This window comes from Salmo trutta, unplaced genomic scaffold, assembly GCF_901001165.1.
Source record: "Salmo trutta unplaced genomic scaffold, fSalTru1.1, whole genome shotgun sequence".
Taxonomy (NCBI): domain Eukaryota; kingdom Metazoa; phylum Chordata; class Actinopteri; order Salmoniformes; family Salmonidae; genus Salmo; species Salmo trutta.
The window spans coordinates 1,662,379-1,687,234 of NW_021823104.1; the positions used below are offsets into that span (position 1 = coordinate 1,662,379).

Genomic DNA, 24,856 nt, shown 5'->3' on the forward strand with positions numbered 1-24,856 from the left:
TGTATGTGTATTTGTCCTGTGTGTGTGTATGTGTATTTGTCTGTGTGTGTGTGTGTATTTGTCCTGTGTGTGTGTGTGTGTGTGTGTGTGTGTGTGTATTTGTCCTGTGTGTGTGTGTGTGTGTGTGTGTGTGTGTGTATTTGTCCTGTGTGTGTGTGTGTGTGTGTGTATTTGTCCTGTGTGTGTGTGTGTGTGTGTGTGTGTGAGTGTGTATTTGTCCTGTGTGTGTGTGTGTGTATTTGTCCTGTGTGTGTGTGTGTGTATTTGTCCTGTGTGTGTGTGTGTGTATTTGTCGTGTGTGTGTGTGTGTGTATTTGTCCTGTGTGTGTGTGTCCAGTGAGTGTGTGTGTGTCCAGTGAGTGTGTGTGTGTGTGTCCAGTGAGTGAGTGTGTGTGTGTGTGTGTATGTGTGTCCAGTGAGTGTGTGTGTGTTTCAGTGTGTGTGTGTGTGTGTGTATGTTGCAGTGTGTGTGTGTTTGTTCAGTGTGTGTGTGTGTGTGTGTTGTGTGTGTCCAGTTTGTGTCCAGTGTGTGTGTGTGTGTGTGTGTGTCCAGAATGTGTGTGTGTGTGTGTGTCAAGTGTGTGTGTGTCTATTTTGTGTCCAGTTTGTGTGTGTCTTTGTGTGTCCAGTGTGTCTGTTGAGTGTGTGTGTGTCCAGTGTGTGTGTGTGTGTGTGTGTGTGTGTGTGTGTGTGTGTGTGTGTGTGTGTGTGTGTGTGTGTGTGTGTGTCCAGTGTGTGTGTGTATGTGTGTGTCCAGAATGTGTGTGTGTGTGTCCAGTGTACGTGTTCAGTGTGTGTGTGTGTATGTGTGTGTGTATCCAGTGTGTGTGTGTGTGTATCCAGTGTGTGTGTGTGTGTGTGTGTGTGTCCAGTGTGTGTGTGTGTGTGTGTGTTGTGTAAAGCCTCTCTTGAAAAAGCCGAATCTTGACCCAGAAATTATAAAAAACTATCAGCCTATATCGAATCTTCCATTCCTCCCAAAAATTTTTGAAAAAGCTGTTGCACAGCAACTCACTGCCTTCCTGAAGACAAACAATGTATACGAAACGCTTCAGTCTGGTTTTAGACCCCATCATAGCACTGAGACTGCACTTGTGAAGGTGGTAAATGACCTTTTAATGGCGTCAGACCGAGGCTCTGCATCTGTCCTCATGCTCCTAGATCTTAGTGCCGCTTTTGATACCATCGATCACCACATTCTTTTGGAGAGATTGGAAACCCAAATTGGTCTACATGGACAAGTTCTGGCCTGGTTTAGATCTTATCTGTCAGAAAGATATCAGTTTGTCTCTGTGAATGGTTTGTCCTCTGACAAATCAATTGTAAATTTCGGTGTTCCTCAAGGTTCCGTTTTAGGACCACTATTGTTTTCACTATATATTTTACCTCTTGGGGATGTCATTCGAAAACATAATGTTAAATTTCACTGCTATGCGGATGACACACAGCTGTACATTTCAATGAAACATGGTGAAGCTCCAAAATTGCCCTCGCTAGAAGCCTGTGTTTCAGACATAAGGAAGTGGATGGCTGCAAACTTTCTACTTTTAAACTCGGACAAAACAGAGATGCTTGTTCTAGGTCCCAAGAAACAAAGAGATCTTCTGTTCAATCTGACAATTAATCTGGATGGTTGTACAGTCGTCTCAAATAAAACTGTGAAGGACCTCGGCGTTACTCTGGACCCTGATCTCTCTTTTGAAGAACATATCAAGACTGTTTCAAGGACAACTTTTTTCCATCTACGTAACATTGCAAAAATCAGAAACTTTCTGTCCAAAAATGACGCAGAAAAATTAATCCATGCTTTTGTTACTTCTAGGCTGGACTACTGCAATGCTCTACTTTCCGGCTACCCGGATAAAGCACTAAACAAACTTCAGTTAGTGCTAAATACGGCTGCTAGAATCCTGACTAGAACCCAAAAATTTGATCATATTACTCCAGTGCTAGCCTCCCTACACTGGCTTCCTGTTAACCTGTTAGGGTATAGGGGGCAGTATTTTCACGGCTGGATAAAAAAATGTACCCGATTTAATCTGGTTACTAATCCTACCCAGTAACTACAATATGCATATACTTATTATATATGGATAGAAAACACCCTAAAGTTTCAAAAACTGTTTGAATGGTGTCATGAGTATAACAGAACTCTTTTGGCAGGCAAAACCCTGAGACAGATTCTGACAGGAAGTGGATACCTGATGTGTTGAATTGACTTTGAGCCTATGCCATTGAAAAACAAAGGGGGTTAGGAATATTCTGGCACTTCCTATTGCTTCCACAAGATGTCCCCAGCCTTTACAAAGTGTTTTGAGTGTTCTACAGTGAGATCTGACCGAATAAGAGCCATGGAATGTGATGGTCCATTAGACACCTGGCGCGCGAGTTGATGGTGGGTACTCTCATTCCGAAACGTTTTAAAAGAGAACCCAATGGTCCGCCTTGAATTTTATTCATGTTCTGGTTAAAAAAGGCCCTAATGATTTATGCGATACAACGTTTGACATGTTTGAACGAACGGAAATATATTTTTTCCGTTCTTGAAGTGAAGTGAAGTCCGGCTGGCTTAGATCATGTGCTACAACACGGAGGTATTTGGACATAAATGATGAGCTTTTTTGAACAAAACTACATTCGTTATGGACCTGGGACTCTTTGGAAGTGACATCTGATGAAGAGAATCAAAGGTAATGGATTATTTACATAGTATTTTCGATTTTAGATCTCTCCAACATGGCAGTTAGTCTGTATCGCAATGCGTATTTTCTGGCGCAGTGCTCAGATTATTGCAAAGTGTGATTTCCCAGTAAGGTTAATTTTAAATCTGGCAAGTCCATTGCGTTCAAGAGATGTAAATCTATAATTCTTTGAATGACAATATAATATTTTACCAATGTTTTCTAATTTTAATTAATTATTTTGTTGTCATGACTTGACTGCCGGTATTGGAGGGAAACAATTTCCTGAACATCAACGCCATAGTAAAATGCTGTTTTTAGATATAAATATGAACTTGATAGAACTAAAAATGCATGCATTGTCTAACATAATGTCCTAGGAGTGTCATCTGATGGAGATTGTAAAAGGTTAGTGCATAATTTTAGCTGATTGTATGGTTTTGGTGACGCCTGTCTTTGAATCGACAATGCATTACACACAGCTATTGTCAATGTACTCTCCTAACATAACCTAACTTTATGCTTTCCCCGTAAAACCTTTTTGAAATCGGTAAACGTGGTTAGATTAAGAAGATGTTTATCTTTCAAAGGCTGTAAGTTAGTTGTATGTTTGAGAAATTTGAATTTTGACATTTATTTGGTTTCAAATTTGCCGCTCTTGAAATGCACCTGCTGTTGATAGGGTGCGCCACGGGGGGCACGCTAACGTCCCACATAGCCCCAAGAAGTTAACGTGAAACATCAGTAATATTTTCACACGACCTCTCCTGTGTCTAGAAAAACGTTTATGAAAAATTCTCTCTTCTTACATTTATGCGCAGGCGCGAAAAATGAAGTGACGACATGTCAACTTCCCTGCATTCTAATTCGATCTCTGTTAATCATAGACACTTCAAACAACTTTATAAAGATCGTTGACATCTAGTGGAAGCCGTAGCCTAGCCTCAACAAACTGTCAATCACCCTGATAAGACGTACAAAAAACAAGAAGCTACTCTATGTTCCAAGCTAGTCTGAGTGTACTCCTGGCGGTGTCTTTGTTTGTATCTCAGTTGGACCTTCTTCATATCTGGGTGCAGGACACAACTGACACAACTGATATTCTGGTTCTAACAGAGACTTGGCTGACTGATTCGGTCTCGGATAAGGACATTGAGATTTGTGGTTAAAATATCTTCAGGTGTCATACATTGCAAAAAGGGAAAGGAGTGGCTGTTTACGTAAAAACAACACACTTGGCATCATGTTGTCTAAATATTACTGTTACCAAGAAAATTAGCTGGTTATAGATAAGCCAAATAAACCCAAATACACCATTATTTGTTGTTGGGATTTACCACTGTGATTAGTGAAAACTGAGGATGGATCAACAACATTGCAGTTAGTTACAGTATGGGATCTTCCTTTGAAACAGGAAAATAATCCTGCAGCAACAGGAAATGTGAATTATTATGTGGATTGTAATAAACTGTGGCAGGGGGTTATGGTTATTGTAGTGTGGTCAGGATGTGGCAGGGGGTTATGGTTATTGTAGTGTGGCCAGGACGTGGCAGGGGGTTATGGTTATTGTAGTGTGGTCAGGACGTGGCAGGGGGTATTGGTTATTGTAGTGTGGTCAGGACGTGGCAGGGGGTTATGGTTATTGTAGTGTGGTCAGGACGTGGCAGGGGGTTATGGTTATTGTAGTGTGGTCAGGACGTGGCAGGGGGTATTGGTTATTGTAGTGTGGTCAGGACGTGGCAGGGGGTATTGGTTATTGTAGTGTGGTCAGGATGTGGCAGGGGGTATTGGTTATTGTAGTGTGGTCAGGACATGGCAGGGGGTTATGGTTATTGTAGTGTGGTCAGGACGTGGCAGGGGGTATTGGTTATTGTAGTGTGGTCAGGACGTGGCAGGGGGTTATGGTTATTGTAGTGTGGTCAGGACGTGGCAGGGGGTATTGGTTATTGTAGTGGGGTCAGGACGTGGCAGGGGGTTATGGTTATTGTAGTGTGGTCAGGACGTGGCACGGGGTTATGGTTATTGTAGTGTGGTCAGGACGTGGCAGGGGGTATTGGTTATTGTAGTGTGGTCAGGACGTGGCAGGGGGTATTGGTTATTGTAGTGTGGTCAGGACGTGGCAGGGGGTATTGGTTATTGTAGTGTGGTCAGGATGTGGCAGGGGGTATTGGTTATTGTAGTGTGGTCAGGACGTGGCAGGGGGTATTGGTTATTGTAGTGTGGTCAGGACGTGGCAGGGGGTATTGGTTATTGTAGTGTGGTCAGGACGTGGCAGGGGGTATTGGTTATTGTAGTGTGGTCAGGACGTGGCAGGGGGTTATGGTTATTGTAGTGTGGTCAGGACGTGGCAAGGGGTTATGGTTATTGTAGTGTGGTCAGAACGTGGCAGGGGGTTATGGTTATTGTAGTGTGGTCAGGACGTGGCAGGGGGTTATGGTTATTGTAGTGTGGTCAGGACGTGGCAGGGGGTTATGGTTATTGTAGTGTGGTCAGGACGTGGCAAGGGGGTATTGGTTATTGTAGTGTGGTCAGGACGTGGCAGGGGTTATGGTTATTGTAGTGGGGTCAGGACGTGGCAGGGGGTTATGGTTATTGTAGTGTGGTCAGGATGTGGCAGGGGGTATTGGTTATTGTAGTGTGGTCAGGACGTGGCAGGGGGTTATGGTTATTGTAGTGTGGTCAGGACGTGGCAGGGGGTATTGGTTATTGTAGTGTGGTCAGGACGTGGCAGGGGGTTATGGTTATTGTAGTGTGGTCAGGACGTATATTGAGCAGTGTATATTGATAGCTAACTGAGGTAAGACAGGTATTCTGCTAATAGAATCAGCACTCCACATACAAATAGCTAACTATATTGATAGCTAACTGAGGTAAAACAGTAATTCTGCTAATAGACTTAGCATGTATGAACTCCACATACATATAGCTAACTATATTGATAGCTAACTGTGGTAAGACAGTAATTATGCTAATAGATTATCTATGTATGAACTCCACATACATATAGCTAACTATATTGATAGCTAACTGTGGTAAGACAGTAATTATGCTAATAGATTATCTATGTATGAACTCCACATACAAATAGCTAACTATATTGATAGCTAACTGAGGTAAGACAGTAATTATGCTAATAGACTTAGCATGTATGAACTCCACATACAAATAGCTAACTATATTGATAGCTAACTGAGGTAAGACAGTAATTATGCTAATAGACTTAGCATGTATGAACTCCACATTGAAACATCCAGACGAAGAGGATTAGACAATACATAGTACTGTCACGTCCTGACCAGTATAAGGGGGTATTGGGTATTGTAGTTTGGGTATTGTAGTTTGGTTATTGTAGTTTGGTTATTGTAGTTTGGTTATTGTAGTTTGGGTATTGTAGTTTGGTTATTGTAGTTTGGTTATTGTAGTTTGGGTATTGTAGTTTGGTTATTGTAGTTTGGTTATTGTAGTTTGGGTATTGTAGTTTGGTTATTGTAGTTTGGTTATTGTAGTTTGGGTATTGTAGTTTGGTTATTGTAGTTTGGGTATTGTAGTTTGGGTATTGTAGTTTGGTTATTGTAGTTTGGTTATTGTAGTTTGGTTATTGTAGTTTGGTTATTGTAGTTTGGTTATTGTAGTTTGGTCAGGACGTGGCAGGGGGTATTTGTTTTATGTGGTTCGAGGTTTAACTTCTTGGGGCTATGTGGGACGTTAGCGTGCCCCCCGTGGCGCACCCTATCAACAGCAGGTGCATTTCAAGAGCGGCAAATTTGAAACCAAATAAATGTCAAAATTCAAATTTCTCAAACATACAACTAACTTACAGCCTTTGAAAGATAAACATCTTCTTAATCTAACCACGTTTACCGATTTCAAAAAGGTTTTACGGGGAAAGCATAAAGTTAGGTTATGTTAGGAGAGTACATTGACAATAGCTGTGTGTAGTGTATTGTCGATTCAAAGACAGGCGTCACCAAAACCATAAAATCAGCTAAAATTATGCACTAACCTTTTACAATCTCCATCAGATGACACTCCTAGGACATTATGTTAGACAATGCATGCATTTTTAGTTCTATCAAGTTCATATTTATATCTAAAAACAGCGTTTTACTATGGCGTTGATGTTCAGGAAATCGTTTCCCTCCAATACCGGCAGTCAAGTCATGACAACAAAATAATTAATTAATATTAGAAAACATTGGTAAAATATTATATTGTCATTCAAAGAATTATAGATTTACATCTCTTGAACGCAATGGACTTGCCAGATTTAAAATTAACCTTACTGGGAAATCACACTTTGCAATAATCTGAGCACTGCGCCAGAAAAATACAGACTAACCGCCATGTTGGAGAGATCTAAAATCTAAAATACTATGTAAATAATCCATTACCTTTGATTCTCTTCATCAGATGTCACTTCCAAAGAGTCCCAGGTCCATAACGAATGTAGTTTTGTTCAAAAAAGCTCATAATTTATGTCCAAAAACCTCCGTGTTGTAGCACATGATCTAAGCCAGCCGGACTTCACTTCACTTCAAGAACGGAAAAAATATATTTTCGTTCGTTCAAACATGTCAAACGTTGTATCGCATAAATCATTAGGGCCTTTTTTAACCAGAACATGAATAAAATTCAAGGCGGACCATTGGGTTCTCTTTTAAAACGTTTCGGAATGAGAGTACCCACCATCAACTCGCACGCAAGGTGTCTAATGGGCCATCGCCGTTCCAACGCTTTTCTTCAGTCAGATCTCACTGTAGAAGACTCAAAACACTTTGTAAAGGCTGGGGACATCTTGTGGAAGCAATAGGAAGTGCCAAAATATTCCTCCTTCCCTTTGTTTTTCAATGGTATAGGCTTAAAGTCAATTCAACACATCAGGTATCCACTTCCTGTCAGAATCTGTCTCAGGGTTTTGCCTGCCAAATGAGTTCTGTTATACTCACAGACACCATTGAAACAGTTTTTGAAACTTTAGGGTGTTTTCTATCCATATATAATAAGTATATGCATATTGTAGTTACTGGGTAGGATTAGTAACCAGATTAAATCGGGTACATTTTTTTATCCAGCCGTGAAAATACTGCCCCCTATACCCTAACAGGTTAATGGGATATGTATTTATGTAAGAGGGGTGTTTGATTTATGTGTTCCGGGGTTTTTGGGTAATGTTCTAGGTTTTGTATTTCTATGGTTTTCTATGTTGTGTATTTCTTTGTACATCTTTGTTGCTGATTGAGAGTCATACTTAAGTAGCCCTGTTTTCACCTGTCCCTTTGTGGGAAGTTGTTGTTGTACTGCTGTGTGTTTAGCCTGCAACACTGTTCGTTCGATCCTTTTCTTGTTTTTGTTTGTTACGTTGTCCTAATAAAGTTAAGATGAGCGCTCAACCCGCTGCGCCTTGGTCCATTACGTACGACGACCGTTACAAGTAGTTGTTCCCAAGCATGTCTTTAAAAAGGTTTTATATATATTTTAACTTAACCTTTATTTAACTAGGCAAGTCAGTTAAGAACTAATTCTTATTTACAATGACGCCCTACCCCAGCGACGCTGGGCCAATTGTGCACCGCCCTATGGGACTCCCAATCACGGCCGGATGTGATACAGCCTGGATTTGAACCAGGGACTGTAGTGACGCCTCTTGCACTGAGATGCAGTGCCTTAGACCGCTGTGATACAGCCTGGATTTGAACCAGGGACTGTAGTGACACCTCTTGCACTGAGATGCAGTGCCGTAGACCGCTGTGATACAGCCTGGATTTGAACCAGGGACTGTAGTGACACCTCTTGCACTGAGATGCAGTGCCTTAGACCGCTGTGATACAGCCTGGATTTGAACCAGGGACTGTAGTGACGCCTCTTGCACTGAGATGCAGTGCCTTAGACCGCTGTGATACAGCCTGGACTTGAACCAGGGACTGTAGTGACACCTCTTGCACTGAGATGCAGTGCCGTAGACCGCTGTGATACAGCCTGGATTTGAACCAGGGACTGTAGTGACACCTCTTGCACTGAGATGCAGTGCCTTAGACCGCTGTGCCACTTGGGATCCCTTTAATAAGATGCACCTGATGTGTATGAAACCAGTTTCTTAGGCCTGACAGCAGTGGAACTAGTTTCCTAGGAACAGGGTTAGAAGTATCAGTGGAAGGAGACCTGGGGGCGAGGCGGCTGCTCAGGGATTACTTTCTCTCTCCTGGTGCCCTGGGACTACTTTCTTGTTTGCAACTACTCTGTGGTTTGGTAAGGCTGCTGCCTAGGTTACCCTAACACTGTTGCCTGGCTGATGAACCTTAGAAAATACTTAATATATTAATAAAGTCTTACTAACATAAATATACCTACTAAATATATTAATAAAGTATTACTAACATAAATATACCTACTAAATATATTAATAAAGCATTACTAACATAAATATACCTACTAAATATATTCATATATTAATTTGGATTTCCATTGATTATTTTTGTGTGATTTTGTTGTCAGCACATTCAACTATGTAAAGAAAAAAGTATTTAATAAGATTATTTCATTCATTCAGATCTAGGATGTGTTATTTTAGTGTTCCCTTTATTTTTTGGAGCAGTATATATTAATAAAGTATTACTAACATAAATGTATATACTAAATATATTCAGATATTAATAAAGTAATACTACTTATGATGATGTCTTTTAACATTCCCATATCATAAATGTTTCCATGGTGAACATAAATTAATGAATAAATATGCAATATAATATAATCCTCATTAATCCGCAGAAGGGCAGCATCACCAGTCTGAGAGAGAAGGGGGAGGGGGTGGAGAGAGAGAGAGAGAAGGGGGAGGGGGCGGAGAGAGAGAGATAAAATCTGGATGGAGAAAGAGAGGGAGGGAGGGAGGGAGGGAGGGAGAAGGGGGGAGGGGATGGGGGAGAGAGAGAGAGAGAGAGAGAGAGAGAGAGAGAGAGAGATAAAATCTGGATGGAGAAAGAGAGAGAGAGAGGGAGAGAGAGAGAGAGAGAGAGATAAAAGCTGGATGGAGAAAGAGGGAGGGAGGGGATGAGAGAGAGAGAGAAGGGGGAGGGGATGGAGAGATGAGAGAGAGAGAGAGAGGGGAGGAGAGGGAGAGAGAGAGAGAAGGGGGGAGGAGGAGGAGAGAGAGAGAGAGAGAGAGAGAAGGGGGGGAGGGGATGGAGAGAGAGAGGAGAGAGAGAGAAGGGGGAGGGATGAGAGAGAGATGAGAGAGAAGGGGGGAGGGGATGGAGAGAGAGAGAGAGAGAAGGGGAGGGGATGGAGAGAGAGCGAGAGAGAGAAGGGGAGGGGATGGAGAGAGAGAGAGAGAAGGGGGAGGGGATGGAGAGAGAGAGAGAGAAGGGGGAGGGGATGGAGAGAGAGCGAGAGAGAGAAGGGGGAGGGGATGGAGAGAGAGAGAGAAGGGGGAGGGGATGGAGAGAGAGAGAGAGAAGGGGGGAAGGGGATGGAGAGAGAGAGAGAGAAGGGGGAGGGATGGAGAGAGAGAGAGAGAAGGGGGAGGGGGTGGAGAGAGAGGGGGAGGGGATGGAGAGAGAGAGAGAAGGGGGAGGGGGTGGAGAGAGAGAGATAAAAGCTGGATGGAGAGAGAGAAGGAGGGAGAGAGATAAAAGGTGGATGGAAAAAGAGAGAAGGGGGAGGGGATGGAGAGAGAGGGATAAAAGGGGGAGGAGATGGAGAGAGAGGGGGAGGGAGGGGATGGAGAAAGAGGGATAAAAGGGGGAGGAGATGGAGAGAGAGAGAGAGAAGGGGGAGGGGATGGAGAGAGAGAGAGAGAAGGGGGAGGGGATGGAGAGAGAGAGAGAGAAGGGGGAGGGGGTGGAGAGAGAGGGGGGAGGGGATGGAGAGAGAGAGAGAAGGGGGAGGGGGTGGAGAGAGAGAGATAAAAGGGGGAGGAGATGGAGAGAGAGGGGAAGGGAGGGGATGGAGAGAGAGAGAGAGAGATAAAAGGGGGAGGAGATGGAGAGAGAGGGGAAGGGAGGGGATGGATACTTAGTGCTCCTGTGCAGCTTGGTTCATTTCTGCACTTTATTGTCCCGCTGCTGCCTGCTACCTCAGATTGCTAAAAACAGACAGAGACATCTAGACAGCACTTCTACTGAAAGAGAGAGAGAGAGACGGAGAGAGCTAAAGAGAGAAAGAGAGATATAAAGAGAGAGATAGAGAGCGAGGAAGAGAGACGAGAGAGAGACAGAGAGAGAGATATAGAGAGATAGAGAGAGAGGGAGAGAGACGGAGAGAGAGCTAAAGAGAGAAAGAGAGAGAGACGGAGAGAGAGAGACGGAGAGAGAGAGAGAGACGGAGAGAGAGAAGATGACCATCAACACGCTGACCAAAGGAGGAGCTCAGAGGGAGCAGATGTATTGCCTCAGAAAGGTACTGTACCTACACTAACCCCTACACACTACCCCTACACCCTAACCCCTAACCCCTAACCCTACACTAACCCCTACACACTACCCCTACACCCTAACCCCTAACCCCTAACCCTACACTAACCCCTACACACTACCCCTACACCCTAACCCCTAACCCCTAACCCTACACTAACCCCTACACACTACCCCTACACCCTAACCCCTAACCCTACACTAACCCCTACACACTACCCCTACACCCTAACCCCTAACCCCTAACCCTACACACTACACACTACCCCTACACCCTAACCCCTAACCCCTACACCCTAACCCCTAACCCCTAACCCTACACTAACCCCTACACACTACCCCTACACCCTAACCCCTAACCCCTAACCCTACACTAAACCCTACGCACTACCCCTACACCCTAACCCCTAACCCTACACTAACCCCTACACACTACCCCTACACCCTAACCCCTAACCCTACACTAACCCCTACACACTACCCCTACACCCTAACCCCTAACCCCTAACCCTACACTAAACCCTACGCACTACCCCTACACCCTAACCCCTAAACCCTACCCCTACACCCTAACCCCTAAACCTTACTGCTAACCCTGAACACTGCTCCTAAACCCTACACCCTAACCCTAAACCCTAACCCCTATCCCCTGAACCCGTACCCCTAACCCCTACTTCTAAACCCTAACCCCTACTCCTTAACCCTAACCCTAACCCCATCCCCTAAACCCCGTCCCTAACCCCTACTCCCTAACCCCTACTCCCTAACCCCTACTCCCTAACCCTAACCCCATCCCCTAACCCCTACTCCCTAAACCCCTACTCCCTAACCCCTACTCCCTAACCCCTACTCCCTAACCCTAAACCCTAACCCCATCCCCTAAACCCCATCCCTAACCCCTACTCCCTAACCCCTACTCCCTACTCCCTAACCCCTACTCCCTAACCCCTACTCCCTAACCCTACTCCCTAAAGCCTACTCCTTAACCCTAACCCTAACCCTAACCCCATCCCCTAAACCCCGTCCCTAACCCCTACTCCCTAACCCCTACTCCCTAAACCCCTACTCCCTAAACCCCTACTCCCTAACCCCTACTCCCTAACCCCTACTCCCTACTCCCTAACCCCTACTCCCTAACCCCTACTCCCTAACCCTACTCCCTAAAGCCTACTCCTTAACCCTAACCCCATCCCCTAAACCCCCATCCCTAACCCCTACTCCCTAACCCCTACTCCCTAACCCCTACTCCCTAACCCTACTCCCTAAAGCCTACTCCTTAACCCTAACCCCATCCCCTAAACCCCGTCCCTAACCCCTACTCCCTAACCCCTACTCCCTAAACCCCTACTCCCTAAACCCTACTCCCTAAACCCTACTTCTAAACCCTAACCCCTACTCCTTAACCCTAAACCCCATCCCTAACCCCTACTCCCTAACCCTAACCCCTACTCCCTAACCCCTACTCCCTAACCCCTACTTCTAAACCCTAACCCCTACTCCTTAACCCTAAACCCCATCCCTAACCCCTACTCCCTAACCCTAACCCCTACTCCCTAACCCCTACTCCCTAACCCCTAACACCTTTTTTATGTATTTATTTCACCTTAATTTAACCAGGTCGGCAAGTTGAGAACAAGTTCTCATTTACAACTGTGACTGGGCCAAGATAAAGCATAACAATTCGACACATACAACAACACAGAGTTACACATGGAGTAAACAAGCGTACAGTCAATAACACAGTAGAAAAAGAAGAAAGTCTAAATACAGTGTGTGCAAATGGCATGAGGAGGTATGGTAATAAATAGGCCGTAGTAGCGAAGTAATTACAATTTAGCAAATTAACACTGGAGTGATAGATGTGCAGATGATGATTTGCAAGTAGAAATACTGGTGTGCAAAAGAGCAGAAAAGTAAATAAAAACAATATGGGGATGAGGTAGGTAGATTGGATGGGCTATTTACAGATGGGCTATGTACAGCTGCAGCGATCGGTTAGCTGCTCAGATAGCTGATGTGTAAAGTTAGTGAGGGAAATATAAGTCTCCAGCTTCAGCGATTTTTGCAATTCGTTCCAGTCATTGGCAGCAGAGAACTGGAAGGAAAGGCGGCCAAAGGGGGTGTTGGCTTTGGGGATGACCAGTGAGATATACCTGCTGGAGCTTGTGCTACGGGTGGGTGTTGTTATGGTGACCAGTGAGCTGAGATAAGGCGGAGCTTTACCTAGCATAGACTTATAGATGACCTGGAGCCAGTGGGTCTGGCGATGAATAGATAGCGAGGGCCAGCCAACTAGAGCATACAGGTCGCAGTGGTGGGTGGTATAAGGGGCTTTGGTGACAAAACAGATGGCACTGTGATAGACTGCATCCAGTTTTCTGAGTAGAGTGTAAATGACATCGCCGAAGTCGAGGATCGGTAGGATGGTCAGTTTTTACGAGGGTATGTTTGGTGGCGTGAGTAAAGGAGGCTTTGTGTTACGGGTGTGTAAGGGAGGCGAAGTCAGGTGCAGGAGAGTAGCGTGTAGTAACAGGTGCACTTTTATTCCATTCCAAAACGACAGCACAGAATACAATAAACGTGCCCAAAACACGGAACATTAACAAAAATCAGGTGCATGATAAATACCCACATAACATACAACAATTTCACACAAAGACATGGATGTAATGCTTAGGGGTAGTGGAGGAGGAATCAGACGCAGGAAGCAGCGATACGGGTGATGGCTTTTAATGAGCGACACAGCAAAAAACACCTGCCACCCCAAATAGCGAACTCAGCGCACGGCTAAAGGCTATCAAAACTGGTCGTCTAGTGCGTTGGGGACAGAGAATAAAAGGAGCAGATTTCTGGGCGTGGTAGAATAGATTCAGGGCATAATGTACAGACAGGGGTATGGTGGGGTGCGGGTACAGTGGAGGTAAACCCAGGCATTGAGTGATGCTAAGAGAGGTTGCATCTCTGGACGCGCTAGTTATGCTGGGTGAGGTCACCGCATGTGTGGGAGGTGGGACAAAGGAGGTATCTGAGGCATGTTGAGCGGGACTAGGGGCTCCGCAGTAAACTAAAACAATGATAACTGTCCTAAACAACAGTATACATAGCATATTGACATTTGAGAGAGACATAAAGCGAGGCATAAAGCAATCACAGGTGTTGATTGGGAGAGCTAGCTAAGACAACAACAGCTAATCAGCTAAGACAACAACAACAACAGGTAAAATGGCGATGAATCGGCAGAGAGGGTCGGTTAACTACACACAGGGCCTGAGTTCGTGGCTAGGGCCGACAGATAAACAAAATAAAAATAAACAAAATGGAGTACCGTGATTAATGAACAGTCCAGCAGGCATCAGCTATGTAGCCAAGTGAACATAGGGTCCAGTGAACAGCAATAGATGAAACAGGGAAGCCGGGGTAGTCATTATTACTATGCTAGCAAGCGGGAGACACAGCGTTTAAAGTTAGCAGGCCGGGGCTAGTAAAAGCGTCTGCTCAGAAGTCCGGCAAATGGAGGTTCTGATGGCACAGAGGATGTAGTTACGTCGGCAGACCAGTCGTGGTTTTACGGTGGGGCACCATGTCGACAAAGGGACCAGGCCAGTTGGCGAAAGAGGTATTGTAGTTGTAGTAATTGCGTTTGCTAGCCTGGAGATGCGCCTGGCTCACGGCTAACTGGTGCTAGCTTCAGGACAGGGGAATTAGCCGCTATAGCCACTCGGTAGCAGCTAGCTAGCAGCGATGATCCGATGCAAAGGTCCAGAGCTTATGGCAAGGATCCGGTGGAGTAGTGGATTCTAGCCGTGTTGCGGTAGAGTCCGGGAGGGATCAGCTGTGTAGCCGAGTGATCACTGGGGGCTAGCTCAGGGCTAGCTTCGGGGCCGGGCCACTCGGTGGCAGCTAGCTAGCTGTGATGATCAGGAGTAATGGTCCAGGGTTTACGGCAGGAATCCGGCGTTGTAGTGGAGAAAACAGTCTGATACTGGCAGGCTGGAATGTATTATCCAGGCTAAAAGTGGCTGGTGTCTGTGAGGAAGGTAAAGGCCGCTAGCAGTGGCTGATAATGATTAAATAGCTAGTAGCTAATTAGCTGGTTATCTTCTAAAGGCTAGCTGCTGATGGAGGTTCTGATGGCTAGCTGCCAATGGAGGTTCTGATGGCTAGCTGCCAATGGAGGTTCTGATGGCTAGCTGCCGATGGAGGTTCTGATGGCTAGCTGCTGATGGAGGTTCTGATGGCTAGCTGCCGATGGAGGTTCTGATGGCTAACCCCTATCGCTAATCCCTACTCCCTAACCTCTACTCCCTAAACCCTATCTCCTACTCCCTAACCCCTACTCCCTATCCCCTACTCCCTAACCCCTACTCCCTAACCCCTATCCCCTACTCCCTAAACCCTACTCCCTATCCACTACTCCCTAAACCCTACTCCCTATCCCCTACTCCCTATCCCCTACTCCCTAAACCCTACTCCCTATCCCCTACTCCCTACTCCCTATCCCCTACTCCCTACTCCCTACTCCCTAACCCCTACTCCCTATCCCCTACTCCCTAACCCCTACTCCCTAACCCCTATCCCTTACTCCCTACTCCCTATCCCCTACTCCCTAACCCCTAACCCCTGTGTGTGTGTGTGTGTGTGTGTGTGTCTCCCTAACCCCTGTGTGTGTGTGTGTGTGTGTGTGTGTGTGTGTGTGTGTGTGTGTGTGTGTGTGTGTGTGTGTGTGTGTGTGTGTGTGTGTGTGTGTGTGTGTGTGTGTGTGTGTGTGTGTGTGTAGATGGAGAGAGTGATCGTAGCGATGCAAGATCCTGACATGGGGATGAAGATGAGAAACCAGAGACTCCTCATCACCGTTATTCCCCATGCCATGACCGGTAGGTTACCAAGGTTACCACACCCTGACCTCTAGGTCCTCATCACCGTTATACGCCATGACCGGTAGGTTACCAAGGTTACCACACCCTGACCTCCACACCGTGACCAGTAGGGTTGTACCACACCGTGACCAGTAGGGTTGTACCAGACCCTGACCAGTAGGGTTGTACCAGACCGTGACCAGTAGGGTTATACCAGACCGTGACCAGTAGGGTTATACCAGACCGTGACCAGTAGGGTTGTACCACACCGCGACCAGTAGGGTTGTACCACACCGTGACCAGTAGGGTTATACCAGACCCTGACCAGTAGGGTTGTACCAGACCGTGACCAGTAGGGTTATACCAGACCCAGACCAGTAGGGTTGTACCAGACCGTGACCAGTAGGGTTATACCAGACCCAGACCAGTAGGGTTGTACCAGACCCAGACCAGTAGGGTTGTACCACACCGTGACCAGTAGGGTTGTACCAGACCGTGACCAGTAGGGTTATACCAGACCCAGACCAGTAGGGTTGTACCAGACCCTGACCAGTAGGGTTATACCACACCGTGACCAGTAGGGTTATACCAGACCGTGACCAGTAGGGTTATACCACACCGTGACCAGTAGGGTTGTACCAGACCGAGACCAGTAGGGTTATACCACACCGTGACCAGTAGGGTTGTACCAGACCGAGACCAGTAGGGTTATACCAGACCGTGAACAGTAGGGTTGTACCAGACCGTGACCAGTAGGGTTGTACCAGACCGAGACCAGTAGGGTTATACCAGACCGTGACCAGTAGGGTTATACCAGACCGTGACCAGTAGGGTTATACCAGACCGAGACCAGTAGGGTTATACCAGACCGTGACCAGTAGGGTTGTACCAGACCAGTAGGGTTGTACCAGACCGAGACCAGTAGGGTTATACCAGACCGTGACCAGTAGGGTTGTACCAGACCAGTAGGGTTATACCAGACCGTGACCAGTAGGGTTATACCAGACCGTGACCAGTAGGGTTATACCAGACCGTGACCAGTAGGGTTGTACCAGACCAGTAGGGTTATACCAGACCGTGACCAGTAGGGTTGTACCAGACCGAGACCAGTAGGGTTATACCAGACCGTGACCAGTAGGGTTGTACCAGACCAGTAGGGTTATACCAGACCGTGACCAGTAGGGTTGTACCAGACCGAGACCAGTAGGGTTATACCAGACCGTGACCAGTAGGGTTGTACCAGACCGTGACCAGTAGGGTTATACCAGACCGTGACCAGTAGGGTTGTACCAGACCGTGACCAGTAGGGTTGTACCAGACCGTGACCAGTAGGGTTATACCACACCGCGACCAGTAGGGTTATACCAGACCGTGACCAGTAGGGTTATACCACACCGTGACCAGTAGGGTTATACCAGACCGTGACCAGTAGGGTTGTACCAGACCGTGACCAGTAGGGTTGTACCAGACCGTGACCAGTAGGGTTATACCAGACCGTGACCAGTAGGGTTGTACCAGACCGAGACCAGTAGGGTTATACCAGACCCAGACCAGTAGGGTTATACCAGACCGTGACCAGTAGGGTTATACCACACCGTGACCAGTAGGGTTATACCAGACCGTGACCAGTAGGGTTGTACCAGACCGTGACCAGTAGGGTTATACCAGACCGTGACCAGTAGGGTTATACCAGACCGAGACCAGTAGGGTTATACCATGATCAAAATGTTTGTGATCTGTCCAGATCCATCTACACTTGGCATTTATCCAGATCCGTCTACACTTGGCATTAATCCAGATCCGTCTACACTTGGCATTAATCCAGATCCGTCTCCACTTGGCATTAATCCAGATCCGTCTACACTCGGCATTAATCCAGATCCGTTTACACTCGGCATTAATCCAGATACGTCTACACCTGGCATTTTTCCCTAGTAGGGTTATACCACACCGTGACACTTGGCATTAATCCAGATCCGTCTACACTTGGCATTAATCCAGATCCGTCTACACTTGGCATTAATCCAGATCCGTCTACACTTGGCATTAATCCAGATCCGTCTACACTGGGCATTAAGCCCTAGTAGGGTTATACCACACCGTGACACTTGGCATTAATCCTGACACAACGGGTTCCCGACTACCTCTGGACGGGGGTCAGGAAGATCTGATCACGATCACATCGCAATGCCTCTTTTTAATCGTCTACGCCCTGATCACGATCACATCGCAATGCCTCTTTTTAATCGTCTACGCCTATGTGGAAAAACGTGGGCACAATCAGCATGTGGACAAGATCAGGACAAAGGAGGCATGTTAGATCGGGGTTTAAACGGGGGCTAACGTCTCTTTCTCTTCAGGTAATGACGTCATCGAGTGGCTGATTCAGAAATACAATATAACAGAGGAAGGTGAGTCTGGCTCTTCCTTTTTTCACTGTGGATGTAATTCCCCCTGTCACTATTTCTAGTTTTATACCATATCTTCATCTCAAAGCTGCAAAATGTCACTTTGAAATGTGTGTGTGTAGAGGCGCGCCACCTGGGAGGACTCCTGGTGCAGTATGGGTACATCTATCCTCTGAAAGAGCCTCGCTCTCTACTACTGAGATCTGATGGCTCTCCTTACCGCTTCCAGGTAACACAGACAACTCTCTCTCTCTCTCTCTCTCTCTCTCTCTCTCTCTGAACATCTCTCTCTCTCTCTGAACATCTCTCTCTCCTCTTTCTCCTCTTTACTCCCCCCTCTCTCTACACACACACAGACATCTCTCTCTCTCCCTCTCTCTTTCTGAATATCTCTCTCTCCTCCTCTCTCTCCTCTCTCTTCTCCCCCTCTCAATTCAAGTCAATTCAAGGGGGCTTTATTGGCATGGGAAACATATGTTAACATTGCCAAAGCAGGTGAAATAGATAATATACAAAAGTGAAATAAACAATAAAAATGAACAGTAAACATTACACTCACAGAAGTTCCAAAAGAATAAAGACATTTCAAATGTCATATTATGTTTATATACAGTGTTGTAATGATGTACAAATAGTTAAAGTACAAAAGGGAAAATAAATAAACATAAATATGGGTTGTATTTACAATGGTGTTTTGTTCTTCATTGGTTGCCCTTTTCTTGTGGCAACAGGTCACAAATCTTACTGCTGTGAGTTTATCAAAATTGGGTTTGTTTTCTAATTCTTTGTGGATCTGTGTAATCTGAGGGAAATATGTGTCTCTAATATGGTCATACATTTGGGCAGGAAGTTAGGAAGTGCAGCTCAGTTTCCACTTCATTTTGTGGGCAGTGTTGCACATAGCCTGTCTTGTCTTAAGAGCCAGGTCTGCCTACGGCGTCCTTTCTCAATAGCAAGGCTACGCTCACTGGGTCTGTACATAGTCAAAGCTTTCCTTAAGTTTGGGTCAGTCCCAGTGGTTAGGTATTCTGCCACGTTGTTCTCTCTGTTTAGGGACAAATAGCATTCTAGTTTGCTCTGTTTTTTTGTTAATTCTTTCCAATGTGTCAAGTAATTATCTTTTTGTTTTCTCATGATTTGGTTGGGTCTAATTGTGTTGCTGTCCTGGGGCTCTGTGGGGTCTGTTTGTGTTGCTGTCCTGGGGCTCTGTGGGGTCTGTTTGTGTTGCTGTCCTAGGGCTCTGTGGTGTCTGTTTGTGTTTGTGAACAGAGACCCAGGACCAGCTTGCTTAGGGGACTCTTCTCCAGGTTCATCTCTCTGTAGGTGATGGCTTTGTTATGGAAGGTTTGGGAATCGCTTCCTTTTAGGTCGTTGTAGAATTTAACGGCTCTTTTCTGGATTTTGATCATTAGCGGGTATCGTCCTAATTCTGCTCTGCATTATTTGTGGTTTTACGTTGTACACTGAGGATATTATTGCAGAATTCTGCATGCAGAGTCTCAATTTGGTGTTTGTCCCATTTAGTGAATTGTTGGTTGGTATTCGGACCCCAGACCTCACAACCATAAAGGGCAATGGGTTCAACAACTGATTCAAGTCATTTTTAGCCAGATCCTAATTGGTATGTAAAATGTTATGTTCCTTTTGATGGCGTAGAAGGCCCTTCTTGCCTTGTCTCTCAGATCGTTCACAGCTTTGTGGAAGTTACCTGTGGCGCTGATGTTTAGGCCGAGGTCTGTATAGTGTTTTGTGTGCTCTAGGGCAACGGTGTCTAGATGGAATTTATTTTTGTGGTCCTGGCGACTGGACCTTTTTTGGAACACCATTATTTTGGTCTTACTGAGATTTACTGCCAGGGCCCAGGTCTGTCAGGGCCCAGGTCTGTCAGGGCCCAGGTCTGTCAGGGCCCAGGTCTATCAGGGCCCAGGTCTTTCAGGGCCCAGGTCTGTCAGGACCCAGGTCTGCCAGGGCCCAGGTCTGTCAGAATCTGTGCAGTAGATCTAGGTGGTGCTGTAGGCCCTCCTTGGTTGGGGACAGAAGCACCAGATCATCAGCAAACAGTAAACATTTGACTTCAGATTCTAGTAGGGTGAGGCCGGGTGCTGCAGACTGTTCTAGTGCCCTCACCAATTCATTGATATATATGTTGAAGAGGGTGGGGCTTAAGCTGCATCCCTGTCTCACTCCACGGCCCTGTGGGAAGAAACGTGTGTTTTTTGCCAATTTTAACCGTACACTTGTTGTTTGTGTACATGGATTTTATAATGTATGTTTTTCCCCCAACACCACTTTCCATCAATTTATATAGCAGACCCTCATGCCAAATTGAGTCAAATCCTTTTTTGAAATCAACAAAGCATGAGAAGACTTTGCCTTTGTTTTGGTTTGTTTGTCAATTAGGGTGTGCAGGCTGAATACGTGGTCTGTCATACGGTAATTTGGTAAAAAGCCAATTTGACATTTGCTCAGTGCATTGTTTTCACTGAGGAAATGTATGAGTTTGCTGTTAATGATAATGCCAAAGATTTTCTCAATGTCGCTGTTGACGTATATATGGGGTCATATTTGTCTCCGCTTTTGTGGATTGGGGTGATCAGTCCTTAGTTCCAAATATTGGGGAAGATGCCAGAGCTGAGGATGATGTTAAAGAGTTTTAGTATAGCCAATTGGAATTTGTTGTCTGTATATTTGATCATTTCGTTGAGGACACCATCAACACCACAAGCCTTTTTGGGTTGGAGGGTTTTGTATTTTGTCCTGTAGTTTATTCAATGTAATTGGAGAATCCAGTGGGTTCTGGTAGTCTTTAATAGTTGATTCTAAGATCTGTATTTTGATCATGTTTATGTTTTTGCTGTTTGTTCTTTGTTATAGAGACTGGAGAAGATTGGAGAAGTGGTTTATCCACACATCTCTGTTTTGGATAGATAGTTCTTCGTGTTGTTGTTTGGTTTTCCGTAGTGTATTTCTGTATTGTTTTAGTGATTCACCATAGTGAAGGCGTAGACTCAGGTTTTCTGGGTCTCTGTGTTTCTGTATTGTTTTAGTGATTCACCATAGTGAAGGAGTAGACTCAGGGTTTCTGGGTCTCTGTGTTTCTGTATTGTTTTAGTGATTCCCCATAGTGAAGGTGTAGACTCAGGTTTTCTGGGTCTCTGTGTTTCTGTATTGTTTTAGTGATTCACCATAGTGAAGGCGTAGACTCAGGTTTTCTGGGTCTCTGTGTTTCTGTATTGTTTTAGTGATTCACCATAGTGAAGGAGTAGACTCAGGTTTTCTGGGTCTCTGTGTTTCTGTATTGTTTTAGTGATTCCCCATAGTGAAGGTGTAGACTCAGGTTTTCTGGGTCTCTGTGTTTTTGGTTGGACAGGTTTCTCCATTTCTTTCTTAGGTTTCTGCATTCCTCATCAAATCATTTGTCATTGTTGATAATTTTCTTCGGTTTTCTGTTTGAAAGTTTTAGATTTGATAGGGAAGCTGAGAGGTCAAAAATACTGTTAAGATTTTCTACTGCCGAGTTTACACCTTCACTGTTACAGTGGAACGTTTTGTCGAGGAAGTTGTTCTAGAAGGGATTGAATTTGATGCTTCCTAATAGTTTTTTTTCCACACTACTTTCCTTCCATCTATAGCATTTCTTAATATTACTCAGTTCCTTTGACGTTGATGCCTCATCACTGAGTATTTCTCTTTTCAAGTAGACTGCTGAGATCTGATAGGGGTGTCAGTAGGCTGTGGTCTGATAGGGGTGTCAGTGGGCTGTGGTCTGATAGGGGTGTCAGTAGGCTGTGGTCTGATAGGGGTGTCAGTGGGCTGACTGTGGTCTGATAGGGGTGTCAGTAGGCTGTGGTCTGATAGGGGTGTCAGTGGGCTGACTGTGGTCTGATAGGGGTGTCAGTGGGCTGACTGTGGTCTGATAGGGGTGTCAGTGGGCTGACTGTGGTCTGATAGGGGTGTCAGTAGGCTGTGGTCTGATAGGGGTGTCAGTGGGCTGTGGTCTGATAGGGGTGTCAGTAGGCTGACTGTGGTCTGATAGGGGTGTCAGTGGGCTGACTGTGGTCTGATAGGGGTGTCAGTGGGCTGTGGTCTGATAGGGGTGTCAGTGGGCTGTGGTCTGATAGGGGTGTCAGTGGGCTGACTGTGGTCTGATAGGGGTGTCAGTGGGCTGACTGTGGTCTGATAAGGGTGTCAGTGGGCTGACTGTGGTCTGATAGGGGTGTCAGTGGGCTGGCTGTGGTCTGATAGGGGTGTCAGTGGGCTGTGGTCTGATAGGGGTGTCAGTGGAATGTGGTCTGATAGGGGTGTCAGTGAGCTGTGGTCTGATAGGGGTGTCAGTGGGCTGTGGTCTGATAGGGGTGTCAGTGGAATGTGGTCTGATAGGGGTGTCAGTGGGCTGACTGTGATCTGATAGGGGTGTCAGTAGCTGACTGTCGTCTGATAGGGGTCTCAGTGGGCTGTGGTCTGATAGGGGTGTCAGTGGGCTGACTGTGGTCTGATAGGGGTGTCAGTGGAATGTGGTCTGATAGGGGTGTCAGTGGGCTGACTGTGGTCTGATAGGGGTGTCAGTGGGCTATGGTCTGATAGGGTGTCAGTGGGCTGACTGTGGTCTGATAGGGGTGTCAGTGGGCTGACTGTGGTCTGATAGGGGTGTCAGTGGGCTGACTGTGGTCTGATAGGGGTGTCAGTGGGCTGTGGTCTGATAGGGGTGTCAGTGGGCTGTGGTCTGATAGGGGTGTCAGTGGGCTGACTGTGGTCTGATAGGGGTGTCAGTGGGCTGACTGTGGTCTGATAGGGGTGTCAGTGGGCTGACTGTGGTCTGATAGGGGTGTTAGTGGCTGTGGTCTGATAGGGGTGTTAGTGGCTGTGGTCTGATAGGGGTGTCAGTGGGCTGAATGTGGAGAAGCTGTCTTTTGTAGTTTGTAGTTTTAACCTAGAGGACAACCAGTGGGTCCGTCTCCTCTATACCACCTGGTAGTGTGGTGGATGGGACTACCAGCTCTCTGTAACATAGAGGGCAACCAGTGGGTCCGTCTCCTCTATACCACCCACCTGGTAGTGTGGTGGATGGGACTACCAGCTCTCTGTAACATAGAGGGCAACCAGTGGGTCCGTCTCCTCTATACCACCCACCTGGTAGTGTGGTGGATGGGACTACCAGCTCTCTGTAACCTAGAGGACAACCAGTGGGTCCATCTCCTCTGTACCACCCACCTGGTAGTGTGGTGGATGGGACTACCAGCTCTCTGTAACCTAGAGGACAACCAGTGGGTCCATCTCCTCTGTACCACCCACCTGGTAGTGTGGTGGATGGGACTACCAGCTCTCTGTAACCTAGAGGGCAACCAGTGGGTCCGTCTCCTCTATACCACCTGGTAGTGTGGTGGATGGGACTACCAGCTCTCTGTAACATAGAGGGCAACCAGTGGGTCCGTCTCCTCTATACCACCCACCTGGTAGTGTGGTGGATGGGACTACCAGCTCTCTGTAACCTAGAGGGCAACCAGTGGGTCCGTCTCCTCTATACCAGGTGTCTTGTAGGATGACAATGTCTGTATTTCTGATTTCATTGATGAATTCCAGGTTCCTGCTCTTTAGGCCAAAGACAGATGACCTCAGGCCTTGGATATTCCAGGATGAGATAGTGAAGGCTTAAGGTTTCGTAAAGTGTCCAATGTTGTTGGTCGTGTGGTTTGGCCTCACGCAGAAATCTCCCTCTTTCTGAACATCTCTCTCTCTCTCTCTCTCTCTCTCTCAGACTCCATATTTCTGGACCAGTAGCCGTTGGCCTGCCTCAGAGCTGGACTATGGTGAGGTTAAGGGTTAAGTGGGCATCTGTTGATTCTGCCTTGTTTTTTTCTGCTTCCTCTTCATGAAATACCGGGGGCCATGACAGAAGCCAAACGTTAGTTGGCTTGGGGTTGTGGTTTTGATGTGTGTGTTTCTTGTTGTGTCTCCTTGCCGTCACCAAGACATCTGTCATAACCTTGGCCACAGCTGTTTCCCCCCACTCAATCGCAACCAACAACAAGCAGGTTGAGTTCAATAACTATGTAGATATTCTAAAAGAAGTGCTTGTTCAGGGGAACAGTGGGTTAACTGCCTTGTTCCCCTGAACAAGGCAGTTAACCCACCGTTCCCCTGAACAAGGCAGTTAACCCACCGTTCCCCTGAACAAGGCAGTTAACCCACTGTTCCCCTGAACAAGGCAGTTAACCCACTGTTCCCCTGAACAAGGCAGTTAACCCACCGTTCCCCTGAACAAGGCAGTTAACCCACCGTTCCCCTGAACAAGGCAGTTAACCCACCGTTCCCCTGAACAAGGCAGTTAACCCACCGTTCCCCTGAACAAGGCAGTTAACCCACCGTTCCCCTGAACAAGGCAGTTAACCCACCGTTCCCCTGAACAAGGCAGTTAACCCACCGTTCCCCTGAACAAGGCAGTTAACCCACCGTTCCCCTGAACGAGGCAGTTAACCCACTGTTCCCCTGAACAAGGCAGTTAA

The 24,856-nt window shown here is 46.3% G+C and overlaps 2 protein-coding genes across 2 annotated transcripts in view; one reads left to right on the forward strand and one right to left on the reverse strand.

Moving 5' to 3' along the window:
- The window catches only part of LOC115188874 (regulator of G-protein signaling 11-like), a 448,181-nt gene that overhangs the window by 401,914 nt on the left and 21,411 nt on the right, over window positions 1-24,856 (reverse strand).
- On the forward strand, window positions 10,988-24,195 carry LOC115188910 (regulator of G-protein signaling 11-like). The gene is made up of 5 exons (XM_029747743.1): window positions 10,988-11,075; window positions 15,867-15,963; window positions 18,306-18,356; window positions 18,476-18,582; window positions 24,109-24,195. The coding sequence occupies exons 1-5, from the start codon at window positions 11,013-11,015 to the stop codon at window positions 24,175-24,177; spliced, it is 387 nt and encodes a 128-aa protein (XP_029603603.1). The 5' UTR covers window positions 10,988-11,012; the 3' UTR covers window positions 24,178-24,195.

Coding starts and splice junctions, on each gene's coding strand:
- LOC115188910 (XM_029747743.1), top strand. CDS start 11,013: ATGACCATCAACACGCTGACCAAAGGAGGAGCTCAGAGGGAGCAGATG. Junction 11,076..15,866: donor AGATGTATTGCCTCAGAAAG/GTACTGTACCTA, acceptor GTGTGTGTGTAG/ATGGAGAGAGTGATCGTAGC. Junction 18,583..24,108: donor GCTCTCCTTACCGCTTCCAG/GTAACACAGACA, acceptor TCTCTCTCTCAG/ACTCCATATTTCTGGACCAG.